The 14,928-nt window shown below is 41.2% G+C and overlaps 1 protein-coding gene across 1 annotated transcript in view; it reads right to left on the minus strand.

Annotated features, from left to right (window-relative positions):
• Positions 1-14,928, minus strand: part of CIT (citron rho-interacting serine/threonine kinase) — a 162,675-nt gene that overhangs the window by 74,410 nt on the left and 73,337 nt on the right. Inside the window, 9 exon segments of the mRNA XM_021007994.2 lie at positions 1,568-1,663; positions 6,337-6,462; positions 7,876-8,016; positions 9,589-9,642; positions 10,219-10,272; positions 10,559-10,729; positions 12,194-12,313; positions 13,511-13,654; positions 14,548-14,653. Of these exon segments, the coding sequence (XP_020863653.1) occupies positions 1,568-1,663; positions 6,337-6,462; positions 7,876-8,016; positions 9,589-9,642; positions 10,219-10,272; positions 10,559-10,729; positions 12,194-12,313; positions 13,511-13,654; positions 14,548-14,653 (1,012 nt within the window).

The raw sequence follows: 14,928 nt of genomic DNA on the forward strand, positions 1-14,928 counted from the left end.
GATCATTCCAATGGAAGCATCTTTTGCTGCCACTAGGTAACAAAAGGTGACAGTGTCACCATCTACCAGCTGCACTGAATGTCCTAGGAAGTACATGGTCCTCCCTGCTGACAAAAATAAAAATGAGAAAAAAAGACTTGGAGCTCTTTGAAAGCTACCCCATGCTTCTCGTCCATGTAGATTAACCTAAATGATGCCAACCACATCAAGAAGGACAATAGGGTGTTGAAAATAAAGCTGAAAGAATTGGGGACACAGGCGGGGTTCATGTCTTTTCTAACAACTCTGTTAAAAAGGAGATCTAGTTTCACCAATCACAAGGACATCTTGCTACAAAAGACTAGACAGCTGGAATGGGGCTCATCTAATGAAGAAAGGAAAGAACACATTTCAAAGAATTGATGCCATGAGAAGGGCTTTAAACTAGGGCCAGTGTATAAAAAATATTAGCAGTTGGTATGAACACAAAAGGTAAAGACAGGGCCATGGGGAGACAGGAGGAACACATTGGGACAGGCTGCCAGATCTCTTGGATGCTTACGTCACAATTCTAAAATTATGACAAGAGACATACTGAGAGAGGGAGAAAATAGAGAGTTTTTGTATATGATCAAAACTGTGACCTAAATGGCATTACAGAATCCTAGTGGGACGATTCAAGGCCAGAACAGCAGTAATAAGACATAACAATTATTCAAAAGAGACAAGCTGGGGAAGGAGGGAACATGGAAGCAGGGAGGAAGAATAGGAAGGTTAAAGCTCTTGCTATCCAGAACCTATGTATTCGTAGTCAGGTCTGACCAGGTAAAAGTGAAGGACCTATAGTAAACTTTAAGGGAGAAAAACAAGGAGAATACTCAGAGACAAAGCCTACCACAGATATCTAAGTAAAGATGAGGTAGCTCTTTCTAAACAGGCCTGTAACATAAACAGGAGAGATTTTCATAACCCAGCCAGTCAATGTGAAGAAAACTCCAAGTCACAGGGTGCCCTGTAAGTTGGAAACATCTTCTGTTACATGAGAGGAATTTAGGGACCAATAGGTTAGAATCAGTTGAAAGGATCTGGTATCCACAGTTTATAGGTTACAGCAAGGAAATGAATACAAGCTCCTCTTCCTCTGGCCTTCTTTTCTTTTTTTTTTCCCCAGTGCTTTAAATGGAAAAAAAAAAAAAACAGAAGAGAGGCCAAGGGCAGGAGCAGAAGGGGAGGACGGGACTTGATTCCAAAAAGAGTGATGGCTCTTCAAGTACACTGACCAAATCGATAACGGCACCAGAGAAAACTGAAGAGCCTCTTTCCAAGTCTGATTTCCAAAGAAGATAGAAGGAGGTAAAGTTTCCATCTCAAAAATGATAAGGTAAAATACAGTTGTTCATGAAATCGTACGTCTGACTTTCAAATCCCCACATGGATAACCCCAAAAACCTCCCATAACATACTAAGGACAGAGTTTACTCAGAGCTCCACAAGCCTCAGAAGAAGAGCCCCACAAGTGACCAGGGAACAGAAAGAGTCTGTGACGTGTACAAAACGTGTGCTCAAGGAGATCAGAAAGTCTCTTTACTTTAATTTTTTCCTCGTAGAGTTGCTCTTTTTGTTTCAGATGCACCTCTAGGTGCTGGGCTGAGACCTGAGCCTCCCGGTGCTTCTCCTCCAGCTCCTGAATACAAAAGAGTAAAAGGTCAGGTGTGCAGAGGGAATAAATAATATATCCAAAGTATGTTTAGCATACATGCTTAACATAACTTTGGTATATGCAGTATCATTAACAGGCATTTCCTTCCCCCTCAGAAGGAAAGGAAAACCAGCATTATGCCTAGGATGTAATAAGGGGTTTGGTATTTGAAGGCCTGACATATTCATTCTCTCTCTCCCTCCCTCCTTCCTCTCTCTCTCTCCCTCATTATCTCTCTCTCTCTCTCTCTCTCTTTCTCTCTCTCTTGTTGGTTCTAAGGGCAATGTTAGGAAAGCTTTAGTGTAACTAAGTTAGCTCCTGTCTCTATCACTACCCACCCTACTACAATGTGAACCCATCAGGCAAATAAAGACAGAAAATTCCCTGGAATTATATTCCATTCCTGGAATGGAATTATATTCCATCTTGGTCCATTTCTCTCTGCTAGGTGCTAAGACAGCCTTAAAAGGGAAAAGTAGTAACTTTTATTCTGCTAAAAAAAAAGTTATCACTATTTTTCTATACTTAAAAACCCAGGATACTACTCAGGAGCTCAGCTAGAAGAATAATTTGATGTTTAAAAAACTAAAATATCGTAATAAAAATAGGCATATGGATATTGACACATGCAAATCTGTAGAGAAAATACCATATGAAAAAAAACACAAAATGGTGCTGATTGCAGTTAAGTGAAAATTTACACATGTACATTAAAGGTCAGACATGAACAATGGAGTTATGGAAATCATTTAATGTTCATTTTGTTTTTCAGTAGAGTTACATTTTAATACTTCAAAACTTTACTTTTATAAGCACTTGCCCATGGTTCATGGGGGGAGGGACTTTAAAAATATGCTGTTGAGGTTTCAAGATTAAACTGTTCTGTGTGCTGGTCATTTAGCAACTATCTGATTCATTTGCTAACATCAGGATGGTCTTTAAACAGAGTAGCATCTTGTTGAGAGGCACATGCTCTGAGTGGAAAGCCATCCCCTATACACTAGAATTCCCAGAAGTCTGGGCCCATGAGTCAGTGAAAGCCACCATCAAAATCATTACATAAAACCTGAGCCTGATTCTACAGAGAGCTGCTAGGCAACTTTTCTCTGAACTGAAGGGCAAGGAAACTGGCAAGATTATATACAATCATAGAAAAGAAAATGCTCGAGAGTTATGTGTACAAAACTTACTAAAATTCTGAGATTTAAGTTTTTTGAATTCTAATCAGGCAATATGCAAAGTATACTTTGAAAGAGAGAACTTCTTGAAAAGATGAGTGTAAAAAAAATGACCAGAGGCATACTGTGATGTAGTGGAAACCTCAAAGGATGTAGGGACAAAGGACCTAGATTTGAATTCCATGCCTGCTATTCATCAGCTACGGTTGGCACCTTGGGCAAGTCACTTAACCCTCTAGGGCTTTCCTGTGCTCATCTACAGAATGAAGCTGATGGACTAAATAAACCCTACAGTCCCTTTCATCTCTGATCTAGCCTATGTAGTGACCTTTTTTTAACTGCCACTTACAGAAGGGGCTTAGCACAGTGCCCAGCACAGAGGCACTTTCTTAATAAATGTTTACTGAATAAATGAAACTTTAAAGTCTGTGAAGCCCCTGACAGACAGGATCTCACTGGGGTCTCACAATAACCCATGTGAAGGAGACACAAAATACATGCCCCCTTTTACTCTCCCCTACTCCAGTGGAACTGTGATCTCATCTAGGTGGGCACATTCCCTTTAATGATGGAGATCACAATCCATCTAAGCCTGTCCATCCTACGCAGCTCTTGTCCAAGCCTTTCCATCAGTTCACCAACATGCTGAGGGCCGTGCTCTCAGGCTTTAGACATTCCATACTAACGGACCCCTGCCCATCAGTCATACTTTCCTCTTGCTATAGGACCTGCTCATATTTGTTTCTGGAAACCTGTTTCTCTGATGAAACCCTTCACCCTGCCTCTCCTGTGTAATTCCATGTCTGCAACAGGTGACACATGGCTCATAGCCACCATAGTACCCCTTCTTTGGGTGATCCTAAAATTCAAATCCCTATCAATGGAAAGGCCCTCCAGATATTCTTATCTGCAAATAACATCGTGTTGATTTCATCAAGTCCTAGAACATTACACAGCCTCCTAAATCAGAGGTATAATCAATCCAAAAAGTTCAATCTAACTATCCACAAAGGAAAAACCAAGTGGATGAAGAATGTTCTGGTGTTCAGGCTAGGATGTGCATCTAGACAGACATTTAGGAGCTCCTAGGTCTCAGACAGTCATTCCCTGTGGCCAGTGGGCTAAGCCTGGCCCAGAACAAGCTGGTTTTCCTCTGGAGACTGCACAGTTCTTTTCACGAACTCAAGTTTCTCTCTGAAACAAAGACCTATCTTTTTAGCACCTAACTTTTCCACTCAGTTATCCTGTTGGATGCCATGCAATACTGTATCCTCTATGAAATCATCTTTTTTTCACAGATGAGAAAATCAGGCTCTGGGGGATAAGTAACTTACTCATGGTGACCCAGTATCAAAGGTGAAATCTGAACACAGATCTTTACTTATGCAGTATGGCAGTCTATTTATCTACTGTGACACATTCTTTTGGCAAAAGACAAGAGTCTCATGTAATTGGAATTATTTCCAAATTTATTTGTTCTGAAAGTTTGGATTTCTGTGATCAGGTATTTTAGAGCAAAGTGAACCCCAAGTTGAGAAGATTTCCAAAGCACCATTTTATAAAACTTCTAATCAACTTCTCCTATCTGTATCATAGACACCATATAGACCAAAAACATTGTACCTGAGCAAAAGGTACCCTTCCATTACTGTACAGACAACACAGAAATACTTAGGTACATGAAAATTTTGTTGCTATTAATTCATAAAGGTTAAGAAAATAACCAGTAGGGGAAAAAAAATAATCCCCACAGCCTGTTTCCAATTTGACTAGGTAAAAGCATGGCAACAAAAAAATAAAATAAAATAAAAAAATAAAACTGAAAAACAAAACAGGTCAGCTAGGTGGCACAGTGGATAGAACTCCAGCCTTGGAGTCAGGAGGATCTGAGTTCAAATCCAGCCTTAAACACTTGACATTTACTAGCTGTGTGACCCTGGGCAAGTCACTTAACCCAAATTGCCTCACCAAAAAGAAAAAAAACTAAACTAAACTAAAAGCATGGCAACAGAGCCCCAGCAAAAACGCAAATTTCTGAGTCAGGACCCTAACACTCTGTTTCCTGCTAGTGAGTTTGGAAGCAAACACCACCACCACCTCACCCACACTCCCCAAGGTTTCAGGAGCACTGACTCCTAAGTGTCAGTTTCAACTTACTTACTTACTCACTTACTTACTACAAACAACATCAGACTTGTAGGAAATAGGAATAGTCTAAAATCTGCTTTCTTTGCGTGTGGCTTTTTTTTCTTTAGTGTGTAGGTTTTAGGGCATGTTCATTCATTTGTTCAGCCCTATAAGGGCAAATACAACTGCTACCCACCAAGACGTCTTAAACTATTAAAAACAGCACCCTAAATCATTTGTCAATTAATACCTAAACACTGCTTTGGTAAAAGGACAGAAGACACAAAGTTTCCTCTCACTTCAGTATGCTTATGTTCACTTCAGTTTGCTTAGCACCAAAGACAAAGCTGACCTATTCCTTAAGGTCCATCAATCCCAGCTCAAGGCAACGTTCCAATAACCTTTGGGCTGGGGTGTGGCATGCACACACACATGCGTACACATACATACTTTTTCTAACTTTGAAAATTCTGAAGTGATTATGAAATTGAGAAGGCTGAAAATGTCAGGCAGTCTCAATTCCGGTCATTGCTACTGACACACAATATTATTATGACTGGCCCACAGTTTTTCTATCTGTGCAGTGGAATAGGATGGCTTATTTCAAAGGTGGCTGCTCTTTTGCAAAGAAAGGCTTATCAACAAAGATTATATCGTTAAATCTTTCCTATCTTCATTATTATTTCTGGATTAAGGGTTAGGTAGAATGCTTGGGGAGCATTTAATAACATTCATCTGCCTCGCCACCAGGCAGGGGCAGATGCTCACGATATTTGTAAATACCACCAGTGGTTTCACCCATTAGGTTAATTTGGTCATCAGTGCCTAAAACAGAATCATTATGGTTATTAACCTAAAAAAAGACTTGCTAGAGCTAAAGAAGTTTAAAAAAATCCCAACTGTAGCAGAGAAAGTGAGTGGGCGAGTATGGATCTATGACAAATACTACTCTGAGAAAAACAATTTTGGATGACTAATTTATTCTCTCCGCTACAGGCAACAATCTGGAATTCACTCGTAAAAGCCTAAAATCCTTCAAGTTTTTCAGGACAGTTCCTAAAGAGTTAATAACCACACAAAACTATACTGATAATATTTGGTTCATGCTTTTATAAAATTTACGGGAAATGACATAATCTTGTACAGAAAATGTCAGACAGGGCACCTATATCAAAGATCAAAGCGCACTTGTCAGCGTTCAGTTTTCCACCTCGCTCTTGGATAAGAGGTACCCACAAATGTTCACTTGTAGCTATTCGGTGACTTCTTTTCCCAGGCGAGGAATGTGTATGCCCTCCTCCTTTTCCCTACAGCCTCTGACCCATTATTTTCTCCACCTGAATTCTTGCTCACCAGAATTTTATCAGCCATCTGTTGAATCTGCTGTGACTTAGTCTGGATATCATCCTTCAGTCTGTTTTCTCTGCGTTCCACAGTCTCTAGCCTCTTTACTTGGTTCTCCAGAGAATGGCGTCGTTCCTATAGATTATAATCAACCAACAAATATTTATTGAGCAGCTCAATGGGCCAAGCACTGCATTATGTGGCGTGAAGAATTACAAAAGAAATCGGTGACATGGTCCTTGACCTCAAAATATTTACAGTCTAACTGGGGAGACGAGACATGAAACAACCGAAAACAAAATGATACACAATGAAGTGCTAAATTACATGGTACACATCCTAAGTGTTATAAGATTTTAAAGGTGAGAGGGTGAGCAGTAAGGGGCTGCTTCGTGGAAAAGCAGGCTATGGAATGAGTAGGACTGGGATAAAAGGAAAAGAGGAGAGGGTAGTCATCCCACATGAAAGGAATAACATGAGCCTTAAAATGGAGATGACAATAAGCATGGCACATTCATGGAACAATGACAAAATCAACCTGTCTGGACTAGCGGCTGGGCATGAGCAGTGGTACAGAATAAAACTGAATCAATAGGATGACGCCAGAACAGAGGCCGTAAAGGGGAGGCAGAGAACTTTAAGTTTAATGTGCACGAAAACATTCAAGGCTTCTGAGCTGGTAGATGATGTGATGTAAACGATGTCTTTATATCCTCAGTACTCAGCACAATGCCTGGCACACAGGACGCGTTTCACAAATACTTTTGACTGACTGATCACTTGGGTGTGGCACACGGGCTACATTGGAAGGGGAAGATATGGAACTAGAAAGGCTTACCAAGAGCTTGCTGCGGGCATCTAAGGAGAAGGTCATGAGGACCTAGATTAGGGTGGTGGCAAAGGGACTGGAGAGATATTGTAAAGAAAAAAAATCAAGAAACCTTGATGACTGACGGAATGAAAGTCAAGTATGAGTTAAAGACAGAACCGAGGTTATCAAGCCTAAAGTTAAGTGACTGGGAGAATTAGAAAAGAAGGAATTGGAAGGGAGGGCTGACTCGAGGAAGACGACCACTTCAAGATTGACCAAGATGATCAATTCTCTGGGGGTCTGCTGGGACTTATGGTCCAATGAGTGGTTTGAGACATGGAAGCAGAGTCTGGGTGGTAAGAGAACAGAACGAAAGATAAGGATTTCAACGTCATAAGGATAGAGATGACAGTTAAAGCCACGAAAAAAGGTGGACTCTCTGAGCTAGAGAACACAGAAAGAAGAACAGGACTGACTGACACTGACCTATACAAAGAGTTCTTACAGATCACGGAGGGGATCAGAGAACAATTAGCGAAAACAAGAACATCACAACCGAAAACTGTCCTACTTCAAGCTGCGTCCTAAAGCCCCCTCAGGTCCTAAAACGATTCCCAGGCCTTTCAAAGTAAGCATGGCGGAGAGCGGCAGCGGGTAGTCAAGGTTGGCACTGCCCCCTTTCTTGGTGCTCCAACAGCTCGTCATCACTCCCCTGCAGGCCGAAGAGGTCCACTCACCTCCGCCTCAAACAACTTCTTTCTCATGCCTTCAGAAGAGTCTTCTCTGTTCTGCAGCTTCTCTAGCTCCCTCTCAGCTCGCTCCTTGGCCTGACGAATATTCTGAAGTAGCTCAGTCGCCTCAGAGCTGGCTTTCACAGCCTAAAGGAATACAAACAACTCCTGCTTACACAGCACTTTACTGTACAGACTACTTTCATCACAGCCTTAGAAAGCAGACAGTACAAATATTTATTATTCCCATTTTATAAAAGAGAAAACTGAGGCTCAGTCAGGTTAAGGCTCTTGTCCACAGTCACAAAGCCCAGAAGAAACCAAGCTCAGTCTTGAATCCAAGTTTTTAGACTACAAATCCAACACTCTTGATTTTAGCTACATCCCAGGCACAGGACGTGACCCGAGATGTCATCAGTACAGTTACTCCCAGACAGAGAAGCAACCCAACTCCCCCCCCCTCCCCACCAGCACCACCACCAAGGCAGATCAGCAGCTTGTCTTCAACTCAGAATCTTAGAAAGCTACCTAGGGGACAGAAGGAGTTAAATGACTTGCCAGAGTCACCCAACCACACGAGTTAAAGATGGAACTTAAACCAACACCCTCCTTACACCAAGGCCAGTTCTGCCCACTATGTCACACATCAATACTGCAGATTGCCCAGAAATACCAAAAAGTAAACCTCTTCTGGGTTGAAGAGCCATAGTGGCCATAGTATTTCACGTGGATTAAACAATGGTTACCCTTCTTGGAATGATGTTTAGTAAATTGTTAATTATCCTAGAGAACAAATAAATAGAGATACCACCATAGTGAATTTAGGCCAGAATCTCACAATTTCTACTTAATTTGTTTTTTTGATGTAGAACTTTAAAAGAATTTGTCATTTCTATCTAGAACAGGGGTTCCTGTGAACTTGTTTTAAATATATTAATAACGATATATTTCAACAGAATTGGCTTTCCCTGTAATCTTATGTATTTTACTTTATGCATTTAAACATGATTTGGAGAAGGGGTGCCAGAAGGGTCCGTGACACAAAAATGGAAAAGAACCCTGATCTAGATAAGGACAGATAAATAGTGAAAGCACTTGCTTGAAAGAAGGCAAAGAAAATGCTCATTAGAATCCAGAATGACCAGGAGTTGGCATTTACCTAACCAAGCACACTGACACATTCAACAACCATAACCTGAAGATCTTAGAACTGGGTTTCACTCCAGCCTTTTAAAATAACACTTCCCATGATCAACTGAGACAAAATAGTCATTCTCATGACTATCACTATCAAGACCATCAATGGTATGCTGTAAACTCCCTGGACCACCACTCCTGCCCCCATGAAAATACAAGCTTGCTACGGTTCTCCATCGTGGAGGTTCTCTAGGTCACATCTGGCCTCTGGGAAGTGAGTTTCTGATTTTAAAGTGCACTGGAAAACTGACTAGGTCACAACCAAAGCACTCTTCATTTCTGAACCTACGAAACAATGAACCCATCCCAAGGCCTCCAAGCTTCTGAAGTACTGTAACTAGAATTTCTACTTGCTAGTCTAACACACATGGCTGACAGGCCTCAAAAGGGGAAGCACAGTCAGAGCTCTGATTTTCCACCATGAGCTCACTCCTCCTCAGTGTCCTGCCTGATTCTGTTTCTTTCATCTTCAGTGCCCCGGGACCGCAGGGGAAGAAGCATAGGCAATCAGTGCCGCCTCACCTTGGCCAGCTTCTCTTGTAGCTCCTGGATTTTGAGCTGCTGTTCAGCATTCACCTATAAGCACAAGCATAGGAAATAAAACCAAAAGCAAACAGACAGTAAGTTCCATAACATACTACGTATTTCAGTGCCAGTTCCTTGAAGCCACTCTACGATGTTGGCGGGGGGGGGGGGTTGGCTTTTCTAGGAACTTACTAGCAGAGAAAAAAGCACAACGGTCTATCAGAGAAGTCGGAGATAGAACAGTCCTGCCTCACTGATGTCGCCTTTCTGCCCAGCTCACTACCATATCAAATACTTCCAATACCAACTATACGGGAATGGCACAAGGAGAGAATGTTTTTAAAATTCCAAGTTTTAAGAGAGAAGTTTCATTTATATTTCCTAAAGTATTTGTGGTCATTTGTCACAAGAGTCTATCAGCCCTTACACAGAGGATTAATTTCACTTCTACCTAAATACTGCTACAGTTAAAAACAATTAAACTAGAGAATCTGACCTCCAGAATGCCATACCAATAAGAGATATGCTTCCTATTCATTCCAAGATTCTCCTAGATTAATGAATCTCTAGTGGTATTAACATACTAATCCACTAATAATAACTGGTGACATCAAGCATGAAAAATACCTTTTCCAGTTTGGAATACAGTTCTCCTACTTCAACCTTCCCTTGATCTTTAGCCTGTAGTTTAAAAAAAAAAACCATAAAATAATTTCCAGGAGAGAACATTTAAAAAATTTTAAGTTCTTTTAAGAAATACTACCTTTGTTTTTACTCTAATAAGGATCAAAAGATTTCCAAGACCTCCTGTTACCTCCCAAACTTCCTCACTAGAAAAAAAAATCACTTTCACGCTATTTCTGAAACCATAAAAGTACTCAGAAGCTTTTCTCATTTACCAATCCCACCCTACAAACATTTAAAACACTGAAAAGTTAAGTTCCCTACTGAGGAAGGCCTTAGCTACCTTCATCAATTTATTCTGACACTCTGTAGCTTTGCGTTTGAATTCTTCAGCTGCTAACCGAGACTCTCTCAACTCAGATTCATAGAGATCACTACGTCTTCTGGCAGAGACAAGGTCCTCCTCCAATTGATTCATCATCAACCTCATCTCTTCTACTTGGGCTTGATACTCCTAAAGAAGACAAAAAGAAAACACTGGTACCTAATAAAATACAAAAAGTGGGAAAATGGAACGCCATTTGGTAGAACACCAAAGGTTCACTCCTCTACAGAAATCACAGGAAAGACAGATAAAGAGAATGGCAAGAGACAGAAATGGAGGGGCAGAGAAAGAGAGGGATAGAAAAGAGGACACAGACACACAGAGAAAAGACAAATATATAATAATCATATAAATATTCAGAATGATTTATGAAAGAATAGATAATGTTAATAAGACCACTGAAAGAGAAGGTATGTGACATTAGCAAGATACTTCAAGTGAATAATTTACAATACAGAGAGAACTCTCAGGAATTCTTTTTACATGGTACAACTGAAAGCAGCTATTGCTTACACATTTAGGATAAACTATTGGTTGTACAGAATTGTCTTCCAAGGGCAACATTTCTATAGATTCCATAGAATTTTGTGTCTCTACAAATACAGTACACTTCCTTAAAATGAATCTCTTCTACTGCATGAAGGATTTATTTAAAGTCTCAGTGGAAAAAGCTGGAGGAGAAACAAGTTATGTCAATTTCTCAACCGTTGATTCCTTTGGGCCCAAATTCAAAGATGAATGAAGAACTTATTATACCTGAAATCGTATTTATTCTGGAAAATCGAAAAATTTACAAAATGTTAGATCTACTCAAAATGCTCTATGAGAAAAATTCCAAAGAAGATATTAAATAGTTCTCTAAAGTAAATGTTTTAGAGTAATCCAAATGATGAAACTTTTTTAAAACCTGAAAAAAGTGAATTTCTGAACCCCAAGGTTTCAAAATGAAATCAAATGAAAAAGTAGTAGATAAAAAGAATCCTGAGTACACTACAAAAATACTTACTGGAGAAATTAAAACTAAGTGCTACAGATAGGAAAAAGGATTTCTCTAAGTAAAAGAACAAATTGTAAGTAAATGTGGGTGGGATCCGGATGGGGGAACCGGTCAACTCTCTCTTTTTTGTTGTTGTTGTTTCATTGTTCCAGATGTGCAGCTCCTATAACTTTGCAGATGGTCTTCTTAAGTTGCTCCAAAAAAATTCTTCCTCTATGGACCACCAGTGATCTGTGTCCCCAAGCTTAGCTTAGTCTGGTCCTCAGACAATTAACCTGCAGTGCATTCCTGGAATCTGAAGCTTACCCAGCTCAGTAGCACCTACCAGAGCAAAGTCTTTGGGAAGTCAAAGGTACCTCACACTGCAAGAGAGCTCTAGAATAATAGTTTAGTGGAGGAAGGGAAGGAGAGAAAGAGGAAAAGAAGGAGAGAGAAGGAAGGGAAGGACACACAGAGAGAGTGTGTGAGTGTGTGTGTGTGTGTGTGTGTGTGTGTGTGTGTGTGTGTGTGTGTGATTCTTCTACTAAAAGTAAAAAACAGAAGTCAGGAACAGTCAGATTAACCGCTCTGCTCCCCAGAAAGCAAAGCAGTTATACCTGTTCTTTGATCTCTTGCAGCTTTCGACTCTGCTCTCGGATATCATGGAGAAGCTGCAATGCCTTGTCGTCCTCCTGGGACACTTCCATCCGTGCCTGCTCCAAACTTCGCTTTAGGCTCTGCAGAAAGCAAAATGTTTAACACATAGACCTTTTTGACCCTTCTGTTCAAAATGTCTAATTAAGAGAACACCCAGCTTCTTCAAAGACACTGAGACAGACTCAGGTGACAGACTCATGTTTTTAAGTTCCCATTTGTTACAGCTGAATTTCAGTTTTCTATCTGTCTACGCCTCTTGTCATTAGTTCCAGAGGCCCCCACCCCAATGTATTACTCTGCAGAGGAAATGAAAGCACGGCTTGGTATCACTGACCAATCATGTCTTTGCTTACTCATGTACGTGGCACTTAAAACCCACAATCATTCAATCGCTATAAACACAGTACTGTTGAGGGACATCAGGCAAAATCTTTTTCAAATCAATTATTTCCACTCTTCTCAAGAATCCCAAAGGAGCAATGGCTTCATTCTTTGCTCAGTCTTAAGACCTTAACTAGCCTATTTCTACCTCCTGTCTTGTGTTTCCTGCACACCTTTAATCCAGAAGGTTCCCACAATGCTTTAGAGGCATTGAAATATCTATCTGTATGAATAACTTCACCCACTGCTGAAACGCAGCCAATCCTGGAATGGAAACACAGCAGTTACTCTTAATCAGCAATGCTATATAGATTTCCTCTCCCTTATAAAAACTAAAGACTATGTGTGATTCAAGTTACAAAGAATGTTTTAGTTAGGCGAACCATAAACACCTGGATGGAGACAATGGAGAAGACAGTCACAGGATCTTTAATGATGAGCAACTTGAGACCTTAAAATACTGTCCTAGGAAACATCAGTTCTCTGGCCCTAGGGTAAAAAATCAGTTCCAGGAAAATCACAATGTGCCCTATGTCACCCAAGTCACATTCCAGCTTCTACTGGGGAGTATGACTAAGTACTGACCAAGTCTGCTACCCTTTAAACCAAAGAGACGCAGCTTTCAGACAAGCCACAGAACCATTTGAGGATATCAAGACTAGTTGCACTCGGACTTCTTGCTTGAGTTGAGTTTCCACTCTTTGGCAACCTTAATATTTGGCTGTCAGTACCCTGCGAACGATGGTTGTTTTGTCTGTATCCTATACAGGCTCCCTCTGCCCAATCTCCTACCTTACCTCTGTACTATAGGCCTCACTGACACCATCATGGAACAAGATGAGAGACAAACAGGGCATGGCTACCTCCAAGGGAAAAGGACTATGGGAAAGGCTCACACTGCATTCTGTGATGTAAGTAGCCAGGTCCTGCTCCAGGAGGGATCTCTGGGTTTCAGAGGCCTTCAGCTCCACCTCCTTTTGACTAAGCACGGCCTCCACCTCAGACACTCTCCGGTGCAACCGTGTCATTTCCTGCTCCATCTGCAATAAATACACCGACAGGTTAAGAGAGCCAAGTGTGGCTAATTTCAAAACACATTAGGCGCAGGGAGATTTTCCAGTGGTCTATGACAGACCACCTTATTGGCCAGCCTCTAAGGAATCCACAAAGGTTGCTTAGATGTTAATACCATTGTCTCTGGTCCTGGTTTGCACAGTTCTTCTTAAGGACAGGCACCAACGCTAAGTCATTCCATTCATTCAAGCCGCTTGTTCACATTCGATCACTTCTCTACCCCAGTTAGCAAAGAAGCCACAACCATCATTTTTCACCTGTTTCTGCAGATGTCACTTTAACTTTATCCCAAATCCATCTTGAACCAGAGGATTCTCCCCCATCTCCTTGTAAGGAACTAGAGGACAAATCCAGTACAGGGAAAGGATATAAATATCTGCTCTCAAGAGTCTCAAGCAAGTAGTGAGTTTTAATAGCTTCCAGTTAGTTCCCTCTATGCAGGAATAGTGATTGTTATGAGATGTTGAGCACAATCAATAAAGTGGCCACAGTTACATAAGCAGAGATTTAAAGGCTAAGAAGACAGACTTCGGACCCTCCAAAGCAGCTAGGCCGTGTTTCTGCCAGTGATGAGGGGGAAGGGCCACCTGCTGGAAGAAGCAGTCATCTGGGTCATGCTGAGAAAAGGACTGTTTTAAATCCAGTGCCTCCTTTGGTTAAGATTAAGATATTTACAGCAAAGTCAAGGCCTGAACTCATCTCCTTCTGTACTGATGCAGGAGCAACTTGAGCGAAGGAGGAGCACTGCTCTCTACGGATCTGCTGGGTCAGCACATCAGCAGCGCCGGGCTGATCCCTTGGCATAGACTGGCTGAAGAATCCTGGAGCAAGGAGGGAGGCCAGCCGCAGAAATAAATACCTTGTGACACTTGTCCTGAGTGTCTTGTAGCTCTTTGCTCTTGATGAGAAGTTTCTTTTCCATGGAGCTAATCTTGGCAGGAGAGTCCAAACCTGATACAACAGACCTAAACAAAGCCAAACACCACATAAATATAGACAAATGATGGGCCAGAAGTATCATTCAGAACATTGTTGGTTACATAACAAACTGAGTGTGTAGGTGTTACATCTGTGACTGGTTAGCTCACTTGGTTTGGAATAGAGTGTTAATGAAATCAGCGTCCTGAGTTTGGTCCCCAGCTAGCTCTGTCCTAACCCTGGGCAGGTATTATACCAACAAACCTGGAGGGATACTGCTAGACAAATCATTCAAAGTGCATTAAACACGGGAGAACTAGTG

The sequence above is a fragment of the Phascolarctos cinereus genome, unplaced genomic scaffold (assembly GCF_003287225.1).
Source record: "Phascolarctos cinereus isolate Bilbo 61053 unplaced genomic scaffold, phaCin_HiC Scaffold_4;HRSCAF=312, whole genome shotgun sequence".
Classification (NCBI taxonomy): domain Eukaryota; kingdom Metazoa; phylum Chordata; class Mammalia; order Diprotodontia; family Phascolarctidae; genus Phascolarctos; species Phascolarctos cinereus.